This window comes from Chiloscyllium plagiosum, chromosome 10 (assembly GCF_004010195.1).
Source record: "Chiloscyllium plagiosum isolate BGI_BamShark_2017 chromosome 10, ASM401019v2, whole genome shotgun sequence".
Taxonomy (NCBI): domain Eukaryota; kingdom Metazoa; phylum Chordata; class Chondrichthyes; order Orectolobiformes; family Hemiscylliidae; genus Chiloscyllium; species Chiloscyllium plagiosum.
Window position 1 is genome coordinate 43,921,090 of NC_057719.1, and position 27,699 is coordinate 43,948,788.

Here is a 27,699-nt window from a genome sequence, read left to right on the forward strand (position 1 = left end):
AGGGACACCTTCTTGAATTGCTGATATGTACACACTTAGTGCTGTCATAAAGGAGATTCTAAGACTTTGACTCAGTAAGTGAAGGAACGAGGACAGAAAGGTGTGCATCTTCAAGAGAACTTGAGCACTGCTGTGTTGCCATGCATCTGCTAAATTTTCCTTCTGGGTGATGGACATTATGGTTTAGAAGGTGCTATCAAAGGAGCATTACTGAATTGTTGCAGAGGCTCCTGTAGATGGCACACACTGCTGCCATTGCACACCAGTGGTGGAGGGAGGGAATGTTGACGGTCATATTCCTAACTTGTGTCTTGGTGATGGAGGGCAGGCTTTGGAGAATCAAGAGGTGAGTTATTTTTCACAGTATTTCCAGCCTGACCTGTTCTTGTAGCCATAATACTTATATTACTGGTCACGTTTGATTTCTGGTCAATGGTAATTCCAAGGATGTTGACCGCAATGAGAATGTCATTGAATCTCAAGAGGAGATGGTTAGATATTCTTGGATAAAACAACTACTTGGTACTTGTGTAGTTTGAGCGTTACATGCTGCTATTTGTTAACCTAACCCTGGATGTTGGAGCAGGCCCTTCTAACCATTGCTGAAATGCTGTCAAGGCCGATGGCTTTTAGGGTCTAGTACTTTCAGCTATTTCTTGACATCATGTGGAATGATAAATTTGCCAAGGCTGGCATCTGAGACACTGGGGACCTCAGGAGGGGCTGAGACAGACTAGCCACTTGATATTATTGGCTGAAGGTGATTACAGATATTTTAGCTTCATCTTTCACTGATACATTGCTTAAGCTATTTGACATGCAAGTGGTCTTGTGTTGCCACGTTGGTACCTCAAAAAAAAAACCTAGTGCTGCTCCTGGCATGTCTCTTCTTTCAGACAGTAGAGGAGCTGGCTTGATCATAATGTCCGATGAGAGGGTATGCTGGATATGAAGTTAAAGTCTGTGGCTAAATACAATTCAGTTTCTGCTGATGGCCCACAATATCTCATGAACACTAAGCTTTGGTTGCTAGGTTTCTGAAATCTATTCCATTCTGCATGTGGTAGTATCACAAAGCACAATAGGAGGTACACCCAATTTAAAGTTGCGACTTGATTTCCACAAACACTGTGCTGCGATCACTCCTACTGATACTGTCACTGTAAAATTGAACTGTGAAAGGTAAATTCATGGATTTTTCACTCATTAGTTACCTCTACCCTGCTCAGTTCCACTTTACCAGCTATGATTTTTATTACTTAGACAGCTCAACTTAGTAATGGTTCCATTGAATCACTCTTAGTCTGGATGTTGAGGTCCCCTATCCAGAGTATATTGTGTTGCCTTGACATCCTCTGCTTCCCCCAGCTGGCATTCAACATTAAGGAGTTTGGATTCATGAGACGAATGGAGGCAAGGTGGAGTAGGGGTTAACTGTAATTAGATTTGCTTGCTCAGATTGAGATCTGGAGACAATATTGAGAACACAAATGAGACAGGAGTTACACAGGAACAGTGATGTTGGTGCATGGGCTACTGTCCGTTAAGGTTTAGTTCAGAGTATGAATGTGAAACTATTGCTGAACTAGTCAGTGGGATAGCTCTTCCAATTTTGGCAGGAGCCCCTGTTGTTTAATAAGGAGGATCTTGCGGTTAGATAGAGCTGTGTGGTTCGTCATTGTTTGGTTTTACTCTTAAGACTTCTCCCTAGCAATTTTGGTAAAATCGAGTTGCTTGCTTGGCCATTTCAGAAGGCATTCAATGTGTTGAGTCGCATGTATAATGGCACAAATGGCAAATTTCCCTCCTGAAGGATATCAGTGAAGCAGATTTTTTTTTTAAAAAAAAGCAATGATCAATAGATGGTCACCACCAATAATTCAGATTTATTAACTGGATTCAAATTCCTCTAGGTACTATAGTGGGATTCAAATCCACTGTCCCGTGCATCAGTCTGGCCTCAATTGCTAGTCCAAGCATATTACCAAGCAGTCACTGTCTGGTCTGATAAAAGGGCTATGAGAATTGTATATAAACTCAAAAAAAAACAAACATTAAGAACCATATTTCCTGTAGGTATGCATTTAAGTCACTATTGTTGGTAAGGTGATCAATCATCACAAAATAGATAGCAATTGCTAGGTGATTCCTGAGAATGAATGAGGAAAACGAAAAACATACAAAATGTTTATTGAAATTTATGTTTATACATATTATTGCACTAAATAAAAAATAAATAGCAATCTGTCTACTACTGAATTGCTGGAACCACAATGTAAAATTTCAATCTAATTAAAGCATGGCATCTATGAAAATACAGTCCTGCTAATCAGCTTATTTGTACAAAACATTATAGTTTGTATAAAATGCTTCAGTTTATAGATAGAAGTCAAAATATTGTATCCCTGATTTATTGACAGATAATTCTGAAATAACTTGGTGACTAGTCAGTTCAAATAAACTGCTTGCTAAACAAGCCAAAGAAGTCTCATTGCACTCAATTGAAGGCGTCTTCAATGAATGAAATATGTGGAGCCAAAGTAATTATAAAAGAACAAATGGAGCACAGTTGGAATGCCAAATTGATTATGCTTGCAATTTTGCATTTGTCATTACTATGAATAAGTTGGCATAAAAATGCCATTGCAATATCAAACATTACTTTCAATGTTCACAAGAAAACCGTTGGAAGTTTGGCTTTGTATGTAAACAGACACCTTAGTGTTTTCCCTACCAAGTTAATGTCGGGTGCTTTAGCTTATTTTGTGAAACAAAACTAACAATCCACGCTTAAAGCTTTACAAACAGACTTTGATTGTCTGTTCCAAAATTGTTGCTTCTGGATCAATATTTGGACTTTTACATTAAAGGCACATACTGCCTAGGAGAACTTGATAAAAGAACAGCCAACATGTACAGTAATAAACTACAGCATGTTCTGTCTCATTGGTCATAATGTTGACATTTAGAGGCAAGTTCCTCCAGACTGAACCTTTTCTTCAGTAGAAATACAGCAAACACTTTGCTTTAGGAACAATTGTTTTATGAAGTAAAACAATTTCTAGTGCTCAAATACTGAAGCTGTCAGAAGTTTGCAGGAAAATTCTTGCTGTGATGCTGTGCATACCATTGTTGTCTTTGCTTGCGATTTTCTAGTTCTGTCAAAAGTGCTTGTCTATAAGCCTCATATGACTTCACAATCCTTTCCAATTCTTTCATGAACAGCAGTTTCAGTAATCCTTGGTAAGTGTCCAAGTCTGCTAATTGGAAGAGCTCCCACTTCAGAATGTGATCATATCTGCAATGGTGACAAAAGCAAACAAGAACATCAACTTCATGTTGAAAAGAGCAAATCCTTCAAGTTAACTTACACATTTGCAGTTAAATATTATTCGAATATAGATGGGTGGAGGTGTTTCCATACTGGTAAAAGAAAGTTAGTGTAATAACCCACTAGCTTATATGCAACCTACAATTTTTTAAAAAATGTCAAAAATTCAAAATAAAATGCTGTTGATCATATTTTCAATATAAATTATATACACCTGAAGGAATTGAATACATACGCAACAGATTTTATCGGAGTTATCAAAAAGGTACAGAAAAGTCAAAATACAATGACCAGCTAGTGAAAACTCTCCTCCATTCCAATCACACCTAGAGTTTGAGTCAAACTCATCACTAACATGCAGAATAGAAATTCCCCTCTGCCGTAAAGACATTATAAAGTAGTGGTGGCACCCCAAATGTACTTTGCATCAGGAGGAGGTTTGCTATATAAAAGTGCTGAGAACTTAGTTGAAATTCCCTTCCCTTACCCACAACTGATTGTTTCTCTCATTCCTTGAAAGGGCCAACTGCTTCCTATGGTGCACGTGGCAGCATCCAGCAATCTATTTCACTGCAGCATTGAGGAGAAACACAATCTGATCTTTAGCCAGATATCATGAGTCTTCCTTTTCAATCTGTTGAATCGTGCTGAATTTTACAATTGTTATAGCCCCGCATTGGAATTTTAAATTGAGCCTTGAAAATTGTCACTTTATGAAAATTTTTAAAGCATATCTGTCATGGCAGAAAGCCCAATTCTGCTCCTCTATTGGATGGTCTATGCCATTCTTGCTGCAACTTTCCTTATATGTAGCTTGGTGCAGGACCTCCGGTGTGGTGCATCATCTCCAATCTCAGGGATTTTCTGGAAATAGCTCAGTCATTTCTGTGTTTCTAACTTCCAACTATAGCAACGCATATATAACAAAGTGCATGCACATGGAGTCCTCACTACCTCCTTTCTATCCTTTATAAATGGTTGAACAGCACATCACCAATTCTCCTTTGCTCTAAGCTAGCAGCTGTACATCAAGGAGAGCAGGCTAGTCTTTCTGTATATTCCTCCAACAGTCATAAATCTGGCTGACCAGTTTTTTTGTGATATTACACAGACAAACACAAAAAATTGAATTTTGTACTCTCCTTACGTAAGCTTTCCCTAGAACGTGCAAATAGATGTCTTTTTCAAGTAACAAAAAAATTCATTTCAACATACACAATAATTAAGGTAGATATTAAACATTTTTCCAGGAGGGCTGTTGAGTAAAGATAAAGAACATATATAATTTCTGCATGATCCCAACACCACAGAACAAGAAACTCCATCATACACAGTAGATGAACAGAGAGAGAATTTTTGTAAAGACTGCAGAATAGAAGAGCTTAGCTGTGAAAAAGTGAAAAACAAGGGGAACATGTGACTTTCAACAAAGAGTATCTGGTAGCGTATGGCCTTTATGTTACACTATGTCATAAGTCAATGTAATAATGAAGAATAGAACACAGAACAGATTATTAGCGAATTACATTAAAGACAATACACATACTAGAATATACTTTAAGGATACAATGGCAAAGTTAACAAATTCAAACTACATGTTCCCGGTTCAAATGGTCTATCACAAATTTCATCTGCACAAATCGCCATTTTTTAAAAATCAGATGATATCCATTATGGTGGGCAATTAAAACAAGGCACAAAAAAGCTTTAAACGCATTGAACAGAAGCAATTCGGTTCCAAATGATCTGCCACAAGACAGTCATTTCATTGCATATAGATAACACAGTACACCTAATTTATCGTGATTAAAGAAACACATTCGAAAAATTAGCATTAAATTAGTGCTAAGAATTAAATTTTCCTCCTGCAATTGATGCTTTTGGAAAGCTAAACAAGCAGTGACACTGCTAGCTGTTATTGAGGAGTTGAAGCAGATCTTCCTTGAGCTGCAGTATGTGCAAAATCAAGGAGAACACAAGGCAATATAGTAATTCAAGTATGAATCATCTGGTCTTCAATTGATGCTATTGTGAAAATGTGAGTGCCAGATTGCTTAAAACAAAAATACATGCATTTAATTTTATTCAAATGCTTCAAAAGAGAGGGGGGAGAAGACATTGCTACAGGAATTACATTTAAAGTGTTATTTCTACTTCATGGATTTTGACGAGTGCTTACTTTACTGGAGCTCTGGCATAGACCTTCAGCCAATCTGGAATTTCTGCAGTGTGGTATGGGTTTGCAGGAACCAATTGATTTCGCTCAGTTTGTCGTGGTTGGTACGTAATAGGAGGAACAAGAGGTGGAGGCTGGTCATAACGTGGAACACTGCAAAAAAGATTAAATAACAAATAGATATACAACAATTCTTGTTTTATCCACATTTTCAGCTAAGGTAAAGGATATTTTTAGTTACAGAAAAGGTTAGGTTCTTATATGAAAAAGAAGTTCAACCATGTGAATTTAAAAAACTTGCTGCTGTTTGGCTGCAAAATTAACCTACTTGGATTCTGAAATACAATATTTGGCTTTATTAAAAGTTACACACCAGCTGTTAGATTATCTTTGCAGACACATGGCTAATCCCAAAGTGACAAAACAACAATGCTGCTTTGGCTAAGTGCCTATTATCTTGTTTTATTCACTAGTGGGACATGGGCATCACTGGCTGACCAGCATTTATTGCCTGGACCTAGTTGCCCTTGAGAAAGTAGCAGTGAGCTGCCTTTTTGAACCTTTGCAGTCCACAAGATTTTGACTAAGAGATAGTAAAGGACTGGCAATATATTTCCAAGTCATGGATGAAGGTTTGCTCGCTGAGCTGGAAGGTTCGTTTTCAGAAATAGAAAGCAGGCTACACCACCAGTGTTTCATTCAGAGACTCACTGAAGATGTTACTGAGTATGGTGACGAAATGTCTGAAAAATGAACCTTTCAGCTCAGTGAACAATCCTACATCCAGAAGCTCAACCTGAGCTACAAATCTTCTCAAAGCTCATTTGCAAGTCAGGGTGGCGAGTGGCTTGGAGAGGAATTTGCAGGTGGTAGTGGTGCTCCAATGCATCTGCTCTTCTAAACGGAAGTGAATGTAGGCTTGGAAAGTGCGAAGAATTAAGATGAATTTCTGAAGTACATCTTGCAAATAGTACACACTGCTGTGACTGAGTAATGGTGGAGGAAGGAGCAGATGTTCGTGGATGTGGTGCCTATCAAGTGGGCTGCTTTGTCCTGGACGGGGTCAACCTTCATGAGAGATGTTGGAGCTGTACCCATTTAAGTAAGTGGGAGTTTTTCATCACACTCCTATCTTGTGCCTTGTAGATGATGAACAGGTTTTGGGAGTCAGGTGGTATGTTGCTCTCCGGAGTATTCCTAGCCTCTGACCTGTTCTTGTCGCCGTGTTTTTGTGGCAAGTCCAGTTGAGTTTTCAGTCAATGGTAACTCCAAGAATGTGGATTAGGGGGTGTTCAATGATGGTAACACCACTAAATGTCAAAGGGCAATGATTAGATTGACTCTGATTGGACATAGTCATTGCCTGGCATTTATGTGGCATGCATGTTACTTGCCACTTCTTAGCCCTATTGTGGGGATGGAGAGAAAGCTGAAGTATTCATTCTCACATCAATTGTTTCTTAGCACCAAGTCATGCAATACCAACTACAGTCTACCTCAAAAAAAAACTTTTGAAAGCTAGATGAGGGGCTAAAACACTGTTGAATAACAAAATGTAGGGCAAAATAAAACCAAATGAGTGCTAGGTTTGTCGAGTGATTTTAGGGGAAAGGTTAACACAAAAGATGCACTACTTGGAAAATGACTCAACTATTGCACACTTAAGGGAATGCTTAGGCTAAGGTAGAAAGAAGAATACAAAGTAGAAGTTCGGGTGTCACTGTAAGAGTGTAGGAACAAAACAGATTTTCAAATATATTGACAATCTTCAGAAGATGTATTTTCTTTTATAGAATACAAAATACACCTGGTAATTCCCAGAGAAATGAGGTGATTCATTTTGGTACACAGTATACGAAGACAATAAGGAGAAAGCAGTGGCATAATATTAACATCACTGGACTAGAAATGCAGACTCCTCCTACAGCAATGTAATTGAGCCTTAACAATGCGGGATGGGCAATGCTGGCCTAGCGAGAGAGAACGCCACATATCCCAATGAATTAAGAGAACATATAAAAGCTACAACCCTAAAGGGACCTGGCTATACATGTAGACAAATCAATAAGAAGTGGTACGATGTGTTGAAGTAGTTAATAAAGCATGCAGTATCCTGGGCTTTAACAACATGATAGAGTACAAGAGCAAGGAAGTTACGTTGACCTTGTAACTTGTAGTAGGCTCAACCTCAACCTTGTTCAACCTCAGCTGCAGCATTGCACCCAATTCTAGATCTTACACTTTAGAAAGGACGTGAAAATACTGGGGAGGGATTGAAAAGATTTACAAAAAGGACTCCGAAGATGAGGATCTTCAGTTATGAAGATAGACTGGAGCAATTAGAACTGTTTCCTTTCGAAAAGAGACGGCAGAGAGGAGATTAGGTTAGATTGGATTCCCGACAGTATGGAAACAGGCCCTTTGGCCCAACAAGTCCACACCAACCCTCCGAACAACAACTCACCCAGACCCATTCCACTACATTTACCCCTGCACCTAGCAATACGGGCAATTTACGCAACCTGCACATCTTTGGACTTCACACAGAGAGTTGCCCAAGGCAGGAATTGAACCCGGATCCCTGGCGCTGTGAGGCAGCAGTGCTCACCACTGAGCTGCCGTGCCGTCCCATCACTTAGGTGTATTCAAATCATGAGATGCCTAGACAAAGCAGACAAGGAGAAACTGATCCCATTCAAAGGGATTGAGAATAAGAGGGCACAGACAAGTAATAGCAAAAAGCAAAGCAATACACGAAAACTTGTTCATGCAGTGGTAATCAGGGTCTGAAATATGCTGCCCTGAGAGCATGGTAGACACAGGTTCAATCAAGGGATTCAAAAAGAAAGTAGACATGCAGGGTTACTAGGAGAAGAAAGGATAATGGCACTAGGTGAAAAGCTCATTTGGAGAGCTGGTGCAGACACAAAAGGGTTTCTGTATTCCATATGCTATAATATTATGTTCTATGCTATAATAATACTGTGATTTAATAATAATGCACACATTAACTTCCTGTTGCAATGTCAACAAATTTACACAGACAAAATTAAAACATGATAACAGTTACTATGCAAGGGGTGCTTTTGACATCCAAGTGAAAATTCCTCTAGCAATGCTGTGAACAGTCTCATATTGGTGTCTGATACAAATGCAAGATGGGTTCCCTAAAATTTAAAACCTTGAAACTATGCCAATTGGATAATGGATATAAAATGCTGGCACACACAAAGTTAAGGGTACTCACATTAAAAAAAAACACTAAGCCAAATACTATAATGAAACACAAACATTAAAACCATATTTTGCTTTTACATCTTATAAATGGAGATGATGATATTAGAAGGGTCAATCCATATCCTATCCGTACTTCACTGCAGAACAGTTATCAACAGGATTTACAACCTAATCAAAGCTTACTTCAAATTATTTAAATTAATTTAAACAGTAACTTTGATATTATTTTGTGGCAATTACTGAATAATTCCAAATTAAGTGAAAACAGGTAAAAGCTATGAAGCAATTTTTTGCACACTTACATACAGCACTTGCTTAAACATATTTGCTTTCAAAGCAAATTTTGGGAAAAATTATAAAACAAATTCTTTACTGCACCTGGGAGCACAAGGGTGCCTATACTGAGCTCGCTTGTTGATGTGATCAACATAATAAACACCAAATTCAGGTGATTCCACTCGCTCCCACCCAGGTGGCAAGCCTTCTCTTTCAAGTGGATGGCTCCAATGAGTTGTGTTAGTATTATGGTCTATATAGTATTTTCTTCCTCGAATAGTCCAGTCCGCTGACCAACCAAGAGGAAGAGGCAATTCATCAGTACCATGATTTGTTAGGTTTCCCATGGATGTTGAAGGAACTCTTCCTATGCCTAAACATGCACAGAAAATAAATTAAATATCCTCCTTTAAAGCAAACAAACCATTATGTTGTTATTTCTTAAAATAAAAATATCAAGTCTGAAGTTTCTCCAATATAAAATTGTGGATTAACACCTGCAAGGGAAAAATTTCATTCCAATAAACAGGAATCTGGAGAGACAAACTTGCATTTACATGGATGGAGTTAGAAAGGAGTCTGACTAGATCGTTATACAGAAAACTATGATAAGTTCAATGGGTCAAATGCCCTCCTTAAACAGCAAAGAGGCCCTTCAGCCTTCAATAATTTAACTGATATTTATATAAAAATGTGACATGTGATCAAAATCCCAATGTCATAAAACCCACTAATCTGGAACCATTGTAAACTATGGTAGATATTTGAGATGTACAATTTAGTTAGCTTTCACCGTCTTATTGATTACAATATTTGATGATGATATCAGAATAGTTAATTTCAGAACTGACATTCAAACACTGTAGCCAAAACTACATATGCAAGTACAAAATGAATTTCCTGCGAAAGAACATGAAAACGTAATAGTCAAACGTGGACTGAATCTATTCATATATCTAAACAACTTTCCTTCATATCAGGTCACAAGTAAATGGTATGGTAAACAACAATAGCTAAGTCATGCACTTAAAAGTATGGCCTTCAGATGAAGTTATAGGACTGATTACCTTATCCAGATCACAAAGACAAAAAAGCTCACAAATATTCAGCAGAAATTGTGGATACAATGCCAATATTTTAGAAATTAAGAAAAAGTCAGGTATGTATCTGGACCAATCAGATATGAGCACATCCAATTAGGAGTGAAAACCCAGGATATCAATATTGGCAAAATGTAAACATTGCTGGTAAACTATTGAATAGCGTCAGTTTCTTCTCCACTCAAAAATCGAATAGTTGGAACATAGTTTCTGTAATTCTTGCCTCTTTCAAAGAACTGTCAAAAGGAAAAAAGCTGCTGCATATCGCAGTAGCTAAACATTCTTCAGTTTCAATAGCATGGTCTTCATGTCCAAACTAGCATAATGTCACAATTTCAACAAGATCTTGTGAACCTCTCGAGATAACCAGAATGGTTTCACTGGATCCATTTATGAGGAGATCTTGTTCTTGGCTAGTGCCTACAACTAGGCACTATATTAACTACAGTAGCAAACAAATGTCCAATGACAATACCACCAGTAGCTGCATGGCATCAAGACAAAGGTCGAAAAGAAATTCCCACTGGCATTAATCTCAACAATGGAGATAACCAAAGTCGACACCATCCTAGAAATTGTGATGCAGTTGAGTCTTGCCTCCCCATATAACAGAGATACAGACATAATCAGATAATTCTGACTTTTTAACCGGCAAATTGGTTTGTTGCTGACCATAAAAATATGTGGGTGCTTTTGCAGTTTTACTTTCCTTCACCTTGATTTTCCTACTGCACAAGTGCATTCAAAATCTGCTAGCTGTCACGATGTGCAGCATTACTAGAACAAATTCAAGGTAAACCAACTGCAGCAAATTACAAACGCAAATTTATCAGCATCCGTGAAGGGAAAAGGAAAAGACCGAATTATTGCTTTGCTATTTTCCTCAAATATCGTTAGAAGATCCTGATCTTAAAAATGCTGCTGTAGAAAACTTATTTACTTTCTCCAGCAATACTTCAGCGTGCTGCTCTGAAAATCTGATGTCAGCAAACTCAAATCTCAGCAACACGTCCACTTTTGAACGGTAGAGTGTTTTGCAATTGTGGGATAGTGCCACACTTTCAAGGGTGGGTGAAAGTGGCAGCTTTAGCCAAAATTAGATTGGAACATGGCATGGAGAGTGTGCTTTCTCTTACATTCATCCTTTTAGGGAACATCCAGATTGTCTTCAGCACAGCGTTAGTAAGAGATTTTTGTACTTTGATTTTATTCAATTTTCTTCCTTTATTTGGAAACACTGGCTTTCAAAGCACTGCTTCTTCATCAGGTGGTTGTGGAGCAGGACCTGCTTCCCCCCTCCCATTTATCTCTCAGCTCTTTGGCATTCCTGATGAAGGGCTTATGCCCGAAATGTCAATTCTCCTGCTCTTCGAATGCTGCCTGACTTGCTGTGCTTTTCCAGCACCACACAACCAAAATACAACCTGTTTTATTGCAGATCAGACAGCCGTATCACAAATCAAATAGAATTCTTCATTTTTCTTAACTGTTGCCTTTGCTTTTTGCAGACCAGAGATTAATAATTGCCAAAACAAAGAAATACTTGAATTTGTATGATGCCTTTAATGACCTCAGGATGTCCCAAAACACTTTAAATCAAGTATATCCGCATTCTGAAGTGTATTTACCACGGAACTGCAAGACAATGCCACTGAGCTAGTGCTGGAGAAACTCAGGTCTGGCCGGCCCTGTAGAGAGAAAAACAAAGTTTCATTCAGAATTCATCACAACTTTACTTCTGAATTGGAAATCTTTGAAACAGGAGTTATATTGGATTTCAAATTCTATATCTTTCTTTCTTCACAGAAACAGCCAGACCTAGGAGTTCCTCCAGCATTTTCTACTTTTATTCGGATTTCCAACATCTGCAGTTTTTTTTGCTTTTGTGTTTGAAAATGAAATGCAAACATACCACATCTAAGACATTTACATAGCTTTATGGCAGTTAATTAAGTAACGAATTAAGCAGACAAGCAGAAACAATTAGAAATACAGAAGTGCAATGTGTGGGGGTCAGGATGCTTCATGCTGGAGAGTAAAATCCTGCTCATCCATAGGTATAAAGCCAGGAATCTCAATTTTCAAGTCTCTTTGAAAAAAAACTTACTTAATGCGAAAAATGTTTGGACTCTTCTCGAAATTGCAGTGAAACTTCAGATGTAACTCATTTGTTACAGCGAGTTACAAACTGAACCGCATACAATCCCACGCAATGTCTCCTCTTCTTGGAAATAATGGACAGCATCGCCTGCTCAAATGAAGGCTTATGTTGGTGAAATACCCTGGTTAATCATATGTTGTGAATCTGACTCAAAAGATGCTTCACTTGCAATTTGTAAAACAGCAGAATCTTCTGAATTTTGCTATGATAGTTTTATAAATAAATAGATTTCAGCTTTTGCAATATTTAAAATTCATCATTATGTTAGTAACATTTCAAGAGAATCTTATATTAGGAAGTATTACATTCATACTTTGGAGAATTGTCTATACACTAACACTGCATTTGAACTTTAAATGACATGAGAATACCCTTTTCTCAATTAGCCAAGTCTTATACTTCTTGGCCTCTCCCCAATGCAGCTCTTAAAAACTTTTGAACTCTGGTGACATTCCCAAGTTCATAGACATAGACATATCCTTTTAATTTCACTGAGCTGAAGTACTGATAAAACCCAGCGCAACAACAACAGAAATCATGTCTGATCAACTATTAAACAATCAACTTCAAAAGTACAAGCCAATAAAAATTGAAGAGAGGAATGATCAGACTGCAAATGTTCTATTGCCAATGCAGAGTCAGTCATTAAGCCTTGAGCTCGATTCCTAGACTTTGATGAGCATGGAAGATGCAACATAATAATCAACCTGTAAATTCATTTTTATTCACTCATGAATATCACTGATTGGGCAAGCATTTATCATCCAACTAGTTGACTTTGAGAAGTTGATGGTGGGATGCCCTCTTGAACTGCTGCAGTCCATTAGATATAGGGCGCACTCACAATGCCTTTAGGATGGGAATTCTAGGATTTTGATCAAGAGACTGAAGCAATGGCAATATATATCCAAGGCACATGCTGGGTTGTTTGGAAGATAACCTGCAGTGCTATCCAATCCATCTTCAGCTCTCGTCCTTCGAAATTGTAGCAGCTTGTCCTTCAAAATGTGGAAGGTGCTACTAAGGAGCCTTGGTGAATTTTTACAGTGAATTTTGTACATGGTACAAACTGGCTATTAAGCATTGGTGATGGAGGAAGTGAATGCTTTTGGATCTGGTGCTTATCAAATAGGCTATTTATCCTGGATGGTATCAAGATTCAAGTGTTGTTGCAGCTGTACTCATCCATGCAAGTGGATATTGTAGAAGTAGGTATACAGACTTTAGGAAGACACGAGGTGAGCTACTCACACAGGACTCCTGGCCTCTGATCTAATCTTGCAGCTACAAAATTTATATAGCTAGTCCAATACGTTTATGGTCAATAGTAACACCCAGGTTGTTGATAGTGGAGAGGAATTCAGTGATGGTGGTGCCACTGAATATCAAGGGGCAACAGTAAGATATAATTTTGGAGATGGTCTTGGCCTTGTCTGGCACAAATGTTACTTGCCACTTGTCAGTCCAAACATGGAAACTGTGCAGGTCTTGCTACATTTGAACATGAATTGCTTCATCTCCCACACCCTCAACCCTGATCCCTACAGACACTGGTTTTGCTGGGAGTCCTAAATGCCAGACTGACAAATGCGGCCTTGATGTTTAGGACTCTCACTTTACTGCTTGAATTCATCCCTACTGTCCATGCTTAGAATAGGGCAGTAATAAGTTCATGAACTAAATGGCCTTAGTGGAACCCAAACTGAGCACTGAGCAGGTTATCAATGCTTGATAGCATTGTTAATGGCACCTTCCATCACTTTATTAATGAACAAGGCCAGACTGATGGGCTGTAAATTGACCAGGTTCAATTTATCTTAATTTGTACAGGACATATCTGGGCAACTTTATACATTGTCAGGTAGATGTCGGTTTAGTAAGTCTACTGGAAAAGCTTGGCTAGGGATATGGCAAGTTCTGGAACATGTATTCAGTACTATTGTTAGAATTTTGCACAGGGTCCATAGCCTTTCCACTATTCAGTGCCTCTAGATATTTCTTTATATCACATGGAGTAAATCAAATAGGTTCAAGACTGGCATCTATGATGCTGGGATCCTGGGAGATGGTCAAGATGGATTACTGCTCATCACTTTTGGTTGAAGATTGTTGCAGATGCTTCAGCCTCATCTTTTGCACTGATGTGCTGGGCTCCCCCATCATTGAGGATGGGAATATTTGTAGAGATGCCTGCTCCAACAAGTTGCTTAATTGTCCACACTATTCATGACTGAATGTGGCAGGACTGCAGAACAAATCTGGTCCGATTGTGTGGAATCGCTTAGCCCCTATTGTGTCACTTGTTGTCTGTGCTACTTGGCATGTATATTCCCCGTTCTGTAGCTCTACCAAGTCAAGATATCATTTTTAGATATAGCCAGTGCTGGTCCTGGCATGCTTCCCTTCACCCTTCACTGATCCAAGCTAGATGCTCTGCTTGATAGTATGGCAGAATGGGGAACATGCCAGGTCAGATGGTTGCAGATTGCGTTGGAGTACTATTCTGTTGCTGATGGCCCACAGCACCTCATGATGCCCATTGGACTTAGGGGACAATCTAGTGACCTATTACTTACTATGAAAACATATATAAGCCACTAAATGAGAAAAACTACTGCTCCCAAAATAAAGTGAAAGAAATGCTCAACACTCAATAGTCCTGTATTCAGTCTCAAATCTCCATCAAAAGCTGAGTATCATTAAGCACAAGATAATGTACTTCTTATTCAGTTAAGCTTTTTAGTAAGAGATACATAATTGCACGAGTTATAATACAGTACTTATATCTAAAACCACAGACAACCATTAACAAAAAATCAATTTGCAGGCGAGCTTTTAATGGTGTGCCTTACAGGTAGTTCTGGGATAACGAGTCAAGATTAGAGTGGCGCTGGAAAAGCACAACAGGTCAGGCAGCATCCTAGGAGCAGGAAAATCAATGTTTCGGGCAGAAGGCATTCTTCAGGGCTTTTGCCCAAACCATCGCATTTCCTGCTCCTCAGATGTTGTGCTTTTCCAGCACCACTCTAATCTTGACTCTAATCTCCAGCATCTGCAGTACCCAGTTTCACCTAGCTCTGGGATAATGCGCATTCTGGCAGCATGATTTAGCTATAACATGGCTGAAGAATATGGGAACAACATTTTGGAGAATGCTTACTTCTGTTGGCAATAGCGCATTTCCAGCTGGGATCAGTTCGCATGCTTCATTCTGCGCATGCATCAACGTGCATGCTGAAATCTCTGCTCTGCATGTGCACTGGTGTCCGTGCATGAGTGACGCCGGTGCCAGTTTTCATGCCATTCTGTGCATGTGCTGATGTCAGTTGCTGACACAGCAGCTTTCTGTGGGAGGTACTGTATAGAGAGCAGCTTTCTTTTTTGTTTAAATGTACGGTGCTAAATTTACTTTTCTTTCATTAATAAATATTATTTCAACCTTCATTCAGGATGCATTATACTTTGCTTGACCTTTCAGTGATTTTTGAATGATAATGAGTAATAATTTTTGGTCTGCCCCAAACCCACTTTTCCCATAGGCCCCATAATGCAACTACAGTGTTACAGGAGAACTAACTGTATATCCAACTTGACGTTATGTTGAATGTGTGGTGCTGGAAAAGCACAGCAGGTCAGACAGCATCCAAGGAGCAAGAGACGTTATGTTAGCCAAGAAGAACTTTTTACTATTCAATATTACTTTAATATACACCTAAACTACTGCAAAGAGAGGATGGAACATCACAGTTAAAACCAGAATGCAACATTATCTGAATATTGAATGTCAACTTAGTTTGAATTCAAACTATGAGTAGGGTTAAACCTTTAACCTCTGGTTCAGAAGTAAGAATGCTACTGAGCAAAGCTGACAAGCAGCCTTGCTCATGAACTGCTTGGTAAGTTTACCTCAATTCTGTTATTTCACAGACCATTTCAGTGATTAACAATTTTCAGATTGTAAAGTAGCAGACATTAAAGACACAGGTCAATGGCAACACTTCACAGTTGGAATGATATACATGAAAACAGCTGTCAGGGATGCACGAGATAAATAACAACCTGACAAATAAGGACCTGACAAATTGAGAGAGTCATTGAGTAGATCATGGACATAAAGCAACTCTTGAATCATAGACCAATTTTGCTATAGCTTCATCTTCAGCTTGCAGATCTTTAACAAATAAATCATAGTGAAACAATAATACAATGATTTACCTTTTAGTATCATGGTGCAATTCTGGACAGCCCTGAAGCAATTAATTTTGTACGCTTTGAAAACACTTTTGTAGCACAATTGAAAGGTTGTTTAATGTAAGAGCAAACTGGTTGATGTGCAGTGAGTCTGGATACACTAGTGAATCATTTACTTCAAATGAACGGCATCACCGTTATACCAAGGAAACCAGATGTCTGAATAAAGTCCTAACTTGAATGTGCATCATTGGAATTACAGAAAAGGAGAGATCAAATATGTACAAAGTTAAAAATCACACAACACCAGGTTATAGTCCAACAGGTTTAATTGGAAGCACACTAGCTTTCGGAGCGACGCTCCTTCATCAGGTGATTGTGGAGGGCTCGATCGTAACACAGAATTTATAGCAAAAATTTGCAGTGTGATGTAACTGAAATTATACATTGAAGGACCTGTATAATTTCAGTTACATCACACTGCAAATTTTTCCTATAAATGTTGTGTTACGATCGAGTCCTCCACAATCACCTGATGAAGGAGCGTCGCTCCGAAAGCTAGTGTGCTTCCAATTAAACCTGTTGGACTATAACCTGGTGCTGTGTGATTTTTAACTTTGTACACCCCAGTCCAACACCGGCATCTCCAAATCATCAAATATGTAAATATTGAGCATTAGTAGAAGCTTAATTGAAACTGGCAAAAAATATTGATAACATTATCTTTTGAGGCTCTGACACAGTAAAGCACACCATACCCTCATCCTGTGGTGTAGCTCAACGGAGACATTTTAATATGACCATTAAAGACTGAGCGGGGGAAAAAAAATCATTAAACATTCAATGCTGCAACATGCCAATTACCAAAAATAGTTAAACCACAGGCAGAAAAGTCTAAAGTTAGTAGATGCTCATTTTGACTTTAGTCATTTGAAATTGACACAGATCAAACATAGAAATGCTGAAAGTTGAATCAACCTAAACCAGTAACCCTACTGCTAATTATAAGTCTGATTTTCAGAATATGGCCCTGATTTACTTCAAAAGGAAGAACTCTTTAATGTCGCCATGGATGCAAAGCTACAATGCAAATTACTAGACCAACATTGTGAAATTAACATGAATACAGCAAAGATATTGATGCAGTTTCCCCTAAAGAATATACCAGTTCTTTAGTGACAGGACGGCTGATCACTTCAAACTTGAAATTTCTTAGACCCTTGTTGAAACATTTAGTTTTAGCTAATACATTGTAGTAGTATATCTGGCAGCCATCTTTCAAATTATACCATAAGAATCTAAACTTTAAGAACAAATAATGATGGTGTATTGTTGCACCATGTAACATTTAAAAAATAGCAAGTGAGAAAGGGGCAAAATTACAAATCACACAATAACTAAATTCTCCATGTGATTTTGGGAAAAACCAATACCTGCCCCCAAATGATATTCATGAGCAGAAATCTTACCTACTGGAAGTCTGGTTTGCCCCTGTGGTAAATGTGGAAAAGGATCAGGATTGTGATCATAATATCTATAGTCATTGCAGAACCGCTCAGCTATGTGCCGTCGTCTTTGTCCATCTTCATAATACGGTTCAGGATAATAGTAACGGGTAGAAGGCTGAACAGCATCACCATTTTCAGAGGAATTAATTTCAGCTAGAAAGGATTGTGACGAGACACCATATTCTCGAGGAACTTCGGACAGATTACGTGTGATGTAGGAAGGTCCTGAAGGCCTGCTACTTTCACGTCTAATGATATCACGTGCTGGCCTTTGGACTGGGCCGCGCACAAAACTTTGGTTTCGGGAAACAAGATCAATTGAGGGATAAACAGAAGTCCCCGGATCCACTAAAACATCAGTCCGCCTTGGAATGGTTGGCCCATGGCGAATAAATGAAGGCATTAAATCTGTAATTAAGAGACAGACAAGCATTACACAATAGTTTATAGGTCTTTAGTACATGAAATCAAAATATTTTCTGTGCAATATTCAACATAAAGGGAGGGGATGGCCTAGTGGTATCATCGCTAGGCCATTAATCTGGAGACTCTGGGAATGTTCTGGGGCTCAGGATTCAAATCCCACCATGGCAGATAGCAAAACTTGAATTCGTATAAACAAAGAACTAAAATTAGGAACCTAGCGGCCATGAATCCACTGCTGATTGTTGGAAAAAATCCATCTGGTTCACTAATGTCTTTTAGGGAGGGAAACTGCCACCCTTACCTGGTCTGGACTACATTTGACTCCAGACTCTCAGCAATGTGGCCAACTCTTAACTGCCCTCTGGGATGGGGAATGGGGGATAAATGCTTGTCTCGCCAGCAATGCCCTCATCACATGGATGAATAAATAAAAAATAACCCAGGCACTTGCAGAGTTTAAAAGAGATTGTTACTATTGTGAATATATTGAACTTCATCCAGTTATTACTAGAAAACCACGTATTGAAATACACAGCAAAATTATGCATGTAGGATGTAGTATTTGCCTTGAAATTAATCAACTTCAATGACAAAACTCAATTCTCTAGTGACCCATATTTACATCTAGCAAAAAGCACACGCTTAATAACTTTCAGTTTTCTGAATTAAAGTTTTAACTCTAGAAATAATGAATTACCTGATTGAGGTAACTGATAAGCAACCCTAAAATAAATTAAATTTAACCAATCTTGGAGTTAATCAGTTAAAAGCAAACTTGGATTTATCTTCTCAAGTCAGAGTTCATAGTCAAAAAATGTGGTGCTGGAAAAGTACAGCAGGTCAGACAGCATCTGAGAAGGAGAGTCAACGTTTCGGACATACGCTTTTCATCAGGAACACGGAGGCGGAAGGGGGCTGAGAGATAAATGGGGGTTTGGGGAGGAGGTTGGGGGTTGATGGTGATAGGTGGTCATTCTGATAGGAGGGTGGATTGGATAGATGGAAAGGAAGATGGACAGGTAGGACCGGTCAAGAGGGCTATTTGAGGGTTGGACCTGGGATGACATTGGGGGGAGATTTGGAAACCTGTGAAGTCAACGCTGATGCCATGTGGTTGAAGGGTCCCGAGGCTGAGGTTGAGGCATTCTTCCTCCAGTCGGTGGATGGCTTTGATTTAATGGTGGAAGAGGCCCAGGATTTGCATATCCTGGAAGAAGGTGAGGTGGAGTTGAAGCAGTCGGCCACAGGGCAGAGATGGTGTTTGGTGTGTGCGGATCAAGATGTTCCCTGAACAGCTCAAGCTGGCATCCTGTCTCCCCAATGTACGATACCACATTGAGAACAACTGATGCAGTACATGAGGTGTTTGGATGTGCAGGAGGTCGGAGTTCATGTTGATAAAAACAGGAACAGTGGATGACCTATCAAAGCTAGTGACTTAGCCAAGAAGTTCAGAGAAAGGAGAATTACATCTTTTAAAAATGTCATACATGCTCATGATTAAAGAGTTGTGCTGAAGGTAGAATTATTTATTTACATTTCTGTTTCATATTATCCCATAATCATTCCATACAGTCATAGAAAGAATGATTTAGACTGTAGCCTTAGTTACAAGGTTCTGCATATGTACATTTACCAACAGAAACATGCACCTCATTTAGGGTTTTAAGGTAATAACAGTTAGAAAATTTATGATAAGTTTTCGCTAGAAGCAACCTACAGTGGTTCTCATTCAGAATTGTTGCAGTTACCAGAATGTTTGGTCAATTAGGTTGGAAAGAATTGCTTAGAAGCTTTGGGAGAAAACTGCTAAAAATGAGTCTCGGGTATCTCTCCAAAGTCAACGAGTTAAGGGATCTACAACTTTAAAGTCTTCAAAGAAAATCTGAGAATTGTTTAGCCAAGAACTAATGAAGATCTCTATGCTTCTTTTAAAGGCATAAATGGATAGGAGGAAGTAGAAGAAACAGGGAACTGAGTTAGATGAAAGAATAAAAAAAAGCATATTATTTAAATGGTGTGAGGTTGCGGACCTCTGAGGGTTAAGACTTTGGAATTCCCCTTCTCAAAAGGCAGAGGAAGCAGAATGTTGAAATATTAAGGCAGAGGTAGATAGTTTCTTGATTACCATGGGGATCAAAAACAATTAGTAGTATGCAAGAACGTGGAGTGAAGGTTAAAATCAAATCAGCCACGTTGTTATTGAATGGTGGAGCCGGTTCAAACAGCCAAATAGTCTACTCTTGTTCCTTGTCCGTATGTACAAGTCTATTTAGCTTTCAATGACAAAAGATCAATATTCCAAGTTAGAGGTTATTACACCTAATTATAAATGTTTGGCAAGTATACATGTAATAAAAAGATACTAGAAGAATATTTATAGAAACTTTTTATATTAATTATCTGGGCTACATTTCTATAGCAAATAGAAATTTACATCTTGGTTATGAAGCAATCAATATAAATCACTTGACCAGTAAGCCTACATCTGTAGTAGCTAAGTTACTTGAAACGATTCTAAGATATACATGCATTTGGAAAATCAGAGTTTGATTAAGAATAGTTAGCACAGCTACGTGCATGGAGATCATGCCTGACAAATTAGAGTCCTTTAATGAAGTGACCATGAAAGTTGACGAGGACAGGATGGTAGACGTGGTCTATGTGGATTTCAGTAAGGTTGGACTTTGTGAGGCCACACTTGGAGTATTGTGTTCACTTTGATCAACTTGTTAGAGGAAGGATGATTTTGAACTGGAAAGAGGGTAGAAGAAAATTGTAAGGATTTTGCCAGGATTCAACAGTCTGAGTTATAGGGAGAAGTTGGACAAGCTAGGACATTTTTCTTAAGAGCATAGGAGACTGAGGGGGAATTTTATAGAAGTGTATAAGATCACGAGAGGCATGGATAGAGAGAATGCATTGTCTTTTTCCCACAGTTGGGGAATCAAGAACTAGAGGGCATCAGTTTAAGGTTAGAGGGGAAAGAATAAAAGGGAAGCTGAGGGGCGTATGGAATGAGCTGCAGAGAAAGTGGTTGAGGTTGGCACATTAACAGCATTTAAAAGGCATTTGGACAAATACATGGATAGGAAAGGTTTAGAACAGAGGTGGGGAACCTTTTCATGTCGGAAGGCCGCATTATGTTAGTTGTAATCTAATAAGGCTGCATCCAAGAAACTTCGATTATATATTCTTCAAAATTCACATTATTTTGTAAATATCTAACTACTAACTAAAAAAAAGAAAAAATTGTTAATTCTAAAGTTAACTAACCTTTTAATGACTTTGTTGTGACTGCTTTTTGTAGGAAAGCATTTGAATATTTGGTTGCAGCATGGAGGTCTGCAGTTTTAGCTGATCCTCTAGATGGGTATCAGTCATTTGTGACCTTAAGGGCATCTTGATTTTGGTTAAGTAAGAGAATGTAGATTCGCAGCAATAAGTGGTTGAAAAGCAAGAAAGCATTTTTCGTGCATGGCCTAGAAGGCCGCAGGTTCCCACCCCTGGTTTAGAATATGGGTCAAGTGCAGGGAAATGGGGTTAGTGTTGATGGACATTTTGGTCAGCATGGACTAGTTTGGGCCAAAGGGCCTGTCTCTGTAGGACTCAATGACTAATCACGCGATGATTTAACTGCAGTCGTGTGTGTCCATGCTTGCACGTGTGAGATATTGCACAATATATTCATGGGCAATTTGTCATGCAAAAAATTGAGATAAACCCACAATCCTACAGTACTGTTGCAAGCTTCTACAGATTCCATGTTTTACATTGTTTACATTGTTTACTAATTGGTTTCTCTGAATTATTCACATTTTGTTTCCATAATGCCAAAGCAGCTTTTAACACCAACGTTTTTTCAGGCTAAACTGCTCCTGCTCGAAGCAAAATGAACCAAATGATCCCGGTCGAGGTTCCTTTAGGGTTGGGCGAGAGAGGAAGCTCTTTATGGTGAACAATTGAATTGCACTACTGGAGAAGGAATCAGCCAAGCAAGCTGCCAAAATGAGTCTCGATACATCTGCAGTTCCAGACAAATTGCCACACTCGCAATTAGTGTTAGCTGTGTTAACTGCAACATTGTAGCAATGATCCATTCCTACCAGGAGATAGATGGGGGTCAGATAGTTCAGTTGTCCAGATGGCTTGTTCATGATGCAGAGTGATGTCAACTGCATGAGTTCAATTGCTGCACTGGCTGAGGTTACCATGGACTCTCCTCCTCAAACTCTCCCCTTGCCCTAGGCATGATAATTCTCAGGTTAAACCTCCAATTGTCTCTCTCTAATCAGAGAGCAGCTCTATGGTCCGGTTCAAGAAAAACACTTTACCTTTTACCAGATAGATCCAGCAAAACTTAGCTTCAACTGCAAAACTGTTAATTGGAGATCTCCAGGAAGACTTGCACAAACACACATACTTAATTCTTCAAGCTACAAGCCCTCTGGCAGTTGTCTACTACTGAAGGATAAAATTGGTACAATTTATACAGAGTATAGTATGCGATCTTAACTTAAGACTTAATCAGTTTATTACAAGAGTTAATATTAAATTTCAACCTGCAAACTTATCTACAATTCTTAGCATATAGCATAGCTCTAACTCCTTTTTTCCCCGGCTTTAGATGGATCACCAGAATAATGATTTGAAATTCTGCAAAATTGTAGGGGAAGGGGGTCATGAGTGGAAGTGGTGCTGGAATTTTGCAAGTACTTCAAGATTCTGAAGATGGGAAAGCAAAATGTATCTAATAAGCACAAGGTACAAACTAGCTCTTCTGAAGGAGCTACAATGGTGATTACTTTCATTATGTCAAACTCTAATACTGAGGCATGTGTATTGGGGGTTCGTCATTGTGCATAATTGGAGAGAATACTGATGAACCAAGTTGGATCTTCAGAATGCACATGTATCTGATGACCCTGGAAATTGTACATCATTCATGCTATCTGCCTGGCCTTCAGACAGAATGCCTTCAACAACCTCAGCTCCATTCCCTAGAAATTCTCCTTGTAAACCTTTTCTCTTTACTCAAAGGTTTTCGATCTTGTTCAAAACCACTAAGATTAATCTTCAAAAACTTACAATCTCTCCTAACTTTCTGACTGTGATGCAGGAGGCACACCTTATAATCCATGCAACACAGCTTTGGATATTTCTCTACATGAATATACTACAAAAAAGCCATTTGGGTTAAGAGGAACGAGTTTCAAACACTGGGTCAGCACTTTATGAAGAACAGAAAGGTCACAAACTCCCCAAGACAAGTGACTAGTATGACTATTTCTAAACCATCTCATATTCTGCACACAAGTATGCTTTAAATTGAAAACAAACATACTATGATTCACTAGATGTGTGATTACAATTAAGAAGTTGCTTGACAGATGCAATCAACAGATGAAAATATGTCTGAGATGGAAACTAGAAAAATATTTGCACTTTGTACACTGCACATGAATAGATCAAAAGAGTTACTTTCAGCAAGGAGAACAGTGCATTTTGCAACCATTACTCTATGAAAAAAATTACTCCCGTTCCAAAGGAAACCTACTGTGAGACTACAAAACATGTTAAAACACAAACAATAAAAGCTAATCTTTCTGGATGCTTAGGGTCTAAAGGTTTAGTACACGTTATTTAGAACAAAGAGCTACTGGCCAGTCATTGATCATATGCAGTTTCGTAAAAGGATATCAAAACATATGGATTCAAAAATAAACAGCAACTGTAGCTGTAAATACAACTTCAAATTCAATGTTCTACATTTGCCAGTTTGACACAAGAATATTCTCATGCCAATTAACATGTGACAGAACTATTAAGACTGCAAGTATTAACAAATCATTTCACTTAATCTCCAATGTAATATTTGCTGCACTGCATTTAAGTTTATCTTGGAAGATGAATAAACTAGAAATCTGGAAACAATCGATAGTGAGGTCACCACCATGCTGTTTGGATGGAAGTTGCCAGGGTGGGCAAAGTTGTAATAGAAGATAGAGAATTACTAATAAAGCAAGGAAGATAACTGAATCCACCTTCATGTTACAATTACTATTTTGGGAATGATTAAAAAAAAAGTGTATGGAATGAGCTGCCAGAGGAATGGTGGAGGCAGGTACAACTACAACATTTAAAAGGCACCGGGATGGGTATTTGAATCGGAAGGGTTTAGAGGGATATGGGCCAAATGCTGGCAAATGGGATTAGATTTATTTAGGATATCTGGCCGAAATGGACAAGTTAGACCAAAGGGTCTGTTTCTGTACTGTATATCTCTATGACTGTTGTGGTTCTGTTCGCCGAGCTGGAAATTTTTGTTGCAAACGTTTCGTCCCCTGTCTAGGTGACATCCTCGGTGCTTGGGAGCCTCCTGTGAAGCGCTTCTGTGGTGTTTCCTCCGGCATTTATAGTGGCCTGTCCCTGCCGTTTCCGGTTGTCAGTTTCAGCTGTCCGCTGTAGTGGCCGGTATATTGGGTCCAGGTCGATGTGTTTGTTGATGGAGTTTGTGGATGAGTGCCATGCTTCTAGGAATTCCCTGGCTGTTCTCTGTTTGGCTTGCCCTATAATGGTAGTGTTGTCCCAGTCGAATTCATGTTACTTGTCGTCTGCGTGTGTGGCTACTAAGGATAGTTGGTCGTGGCGTTTCGTGGCTAGTTCATGTTTCAGCCACTACAGCGGACAGCTGAAACTGACAACCGGAAGCGGCAGGGACAGGCCACTATAAATGCCGGAGGAAACACCACAGAAGCGCTTCACAGGAGGCTCCCAAGCACTGAGGATGTCACCTAGACAGGGGACGAAACGTTTGCAACAAAAATTTCCGCTCGACGAACAGAACCACAACAACGAGCACCCGAGCTACAAATCTTCATCCAATCTCTATGACTCTATGAATGCTGAGGCCCAGGTAATGCAATGGGACAATGAAACCATTATCAATTATTACAAAAACTTCATTCATGTCCTTTAAAGAAATCTGCTATCCTTACCCGGCTTGGCCCACAGCAATGTGGTCGACTTCTAACTGCCTCTGAAATTGCCTCACAAGCAGAAAGCTTCCACTCCTGCTCTTAGTTCCTATGTTTCATCATTCACCTATGCTGTTAATCTCCTGCTGCTATTCCAGGCTGATTCACCATCAGACAAACCTATAGCTTCCACCTAAAAGATCAAAATGTGTTCATCACTATGATATGAACAGCAACTCTAACTGCTATCCTCTCCCTCATCTTTCCAACTAGCAAACCCACCAGGGTCTAATGTAACATATTTTCTAGTCTGTCCCAAGGCTGACTTTGCAGATGCTCACTAGAATTTCTTTCCATGTCCTCTCTGAGTTCAACTTGTCCACAAAATCCATCTTCTGATCGCAAAATCCTATTCCTGTTAAGTTGTTGACCATTTTCCATTACTTATCTACATGTTTTATTATATTGTACATAGCTTCAATCCCATTTCCAAAACTGCTGTTATAAAAACCCACCTCAAAAAAGCTACCCTTCGACAGTAAAATAAAACAAAGAACCACTGATTCTGGAAATCAAACAAAAAGAAAAATTGCAGGAGAAACTCAGCAGGGGCCTGGAAGTATCTGTGGAGAGAAAGAGTTAACATGCTGACCCTTCTTCAAAACACTGCTGTGTTTCTCCAGAAACTTCTGATTTTTTTACCATTAGACAGTGTTCATGTAAATGATCAGTCCTGCTCCTATTTCTTCTTCAAAGCTCTTGCCAAAATCAGTGGCCAACTGCTTTACAACAATATTTTTGAATCACCTGCTACAGCACTAAAAACAATGCAAAGTACATCTGTGACTGCGTTGCACAATCACCCCTCAACCTCCTTAGATCCACTACAGCATCAAGCAATGTTGAGCACACCATTTTGCCTCTCCTTCCCCACCCAGATGATTAGGGTTGCTTTTGTGCTCTCGTTGTAACCACTTGCAACAGCTTACCCCCACCTCACTCCCTCCAAAATCCCTAAAATCTATCCATAGCCCCATCATATTTTCATACTCCCCAGCAATCTCATATCTTCACACACATTTTCTATTATCAACCTATTCAGAAATGTTACAACACATATTTGGGACAGGTGGGACTTGAACACAGGTTCACCTGGCTAACAGGTAGGGACACTCCCACTGTGCCACAAGACCTCTCATGCTTCAACCTCACCAGCTTGCAATCTCTCCACTGCCAGATGTCTAACATCCTATCGCAAGTCCAAACCCATCCTGACCACTGTTCCATGGTGAACCAAATTGTTTGCAAATTTGACATCTTTTGAATTCTTTACTGACTCTACGCGCTTCCCATCACAAAGGCCAATTACTTCATCCTTCGCAACATCACCCACCTATATCCCTCTCTCAAACTTACCACGGCCGAAACCCCTTTCCATGTTTGTGTGTTTATCGACTGGACTGAGGAGAGATACAGTCAAAAAAAAACTTTACAGTCTGGAGACTAGCGGCCAAAAGCTACCTTCTGCTGAAAATAAAATGCTCCGATTCTGCAACTAAGACAACTGATGGTTAAATTTTAAAAAGGGTTCGTAACAACTGTTGCAACTGAGCCTCAACCACAAGATTAAATACCAACACAAGCTCCGCCCGCCAACCCATACAACACCCCTCTCCTCCCTCATCGCTATTCTCAACTAGCAAATAGCAAGTCCCATTAATAATCATCCCCACAACACTAATGGACCAACGCTTTGGTTAAAAGACGTAAGATGCATCAAAACATTAAGAGTTAAGAGCCCCCGCCAAGGGGGCGGTTGCTCCGGGAACTTTAAAACGGGCCCCGGCCCAATCCCCCGGACCCCGCACTTACTCCTCAACAGTGGAGACGTCTCCTTCTTCACGTACTTCCCCTGCACCTCAGGCGGTTTGGACGCTTCGTTTTTACTTTTCTTCCTCGATAACATCTCTTTAAAGAAGCGCTCCGCCCCTCTAACATGGCGGTGCCCGCATCCTAAGTGCAGCTCATCAGATCAGAGCCAGACGCGGACTCCCTACCGGCCGGCCCGCCCGCGGAATGCTGGGAATACACCCACGGAATGCTGGGAACTGGGTTGGGGCAATGCTAGGCATGCGCACTGTTCGCCAATATTTCCAAGAATGGTTGGTACCAGAATTGATTGACAAGACACTTACCCACCTGTACTCTCCATCTTGCCCAGCTCTAACATTGCTACAACTGGTTGGTTCAATGAGGACTTCTGCAGTGAAGTGAATAAGACTGACACACTTGTTGCTTATTAAGTGTGAGGTGGTG

General features: G+C 39.4%; 1 protein-coding gene across 2 annotated transcripts; it reads right to left on the reverse strand.

The window, feature by feature from the left end:
• Window positions 1-2,190: 2,190 nt before the first annotated feature.
• sav1 (salvador family WW domain containing protein 1) lies at window positions 2,191-27,481 on the reverse strand. 2 transcript variants are annotated; one of them, XM_043697617.1, is made up of 5 exons: window positions 27,256-27,481; window positions 17,942-18,388; window positions 9,123-9,393; window positions 5,511-5,660; window positions 2,191-3,298 (listed from the first exon to the last, which is right to left on the reverse strand). In XM_043697617.1, the coding sequence occupies exons 1-5, from the start codon at window positions 27,347-27,349 to the stop codon at window positions 3,085-3,087; spliced, it is 1,176 nt and encodes a 391-aa protein (XP_043553552.1). In that variant the 5' UTR covers window positions 27,350-27,481; the 3' UTR covers window positions 2,191-3,084. The 2 variants fall into 2 exon arrangements, with proteins under 2 accessions (XP_043553552.1, XP_043553553.1); XM_043697618.1 differs by lacking the exon at window positions 27,256-27,481 and adding an exon at window positions 22,513-22,609.
• Between the last annotated feature and the right edge of the window lie 218 nt (window positions 27,482-27,699).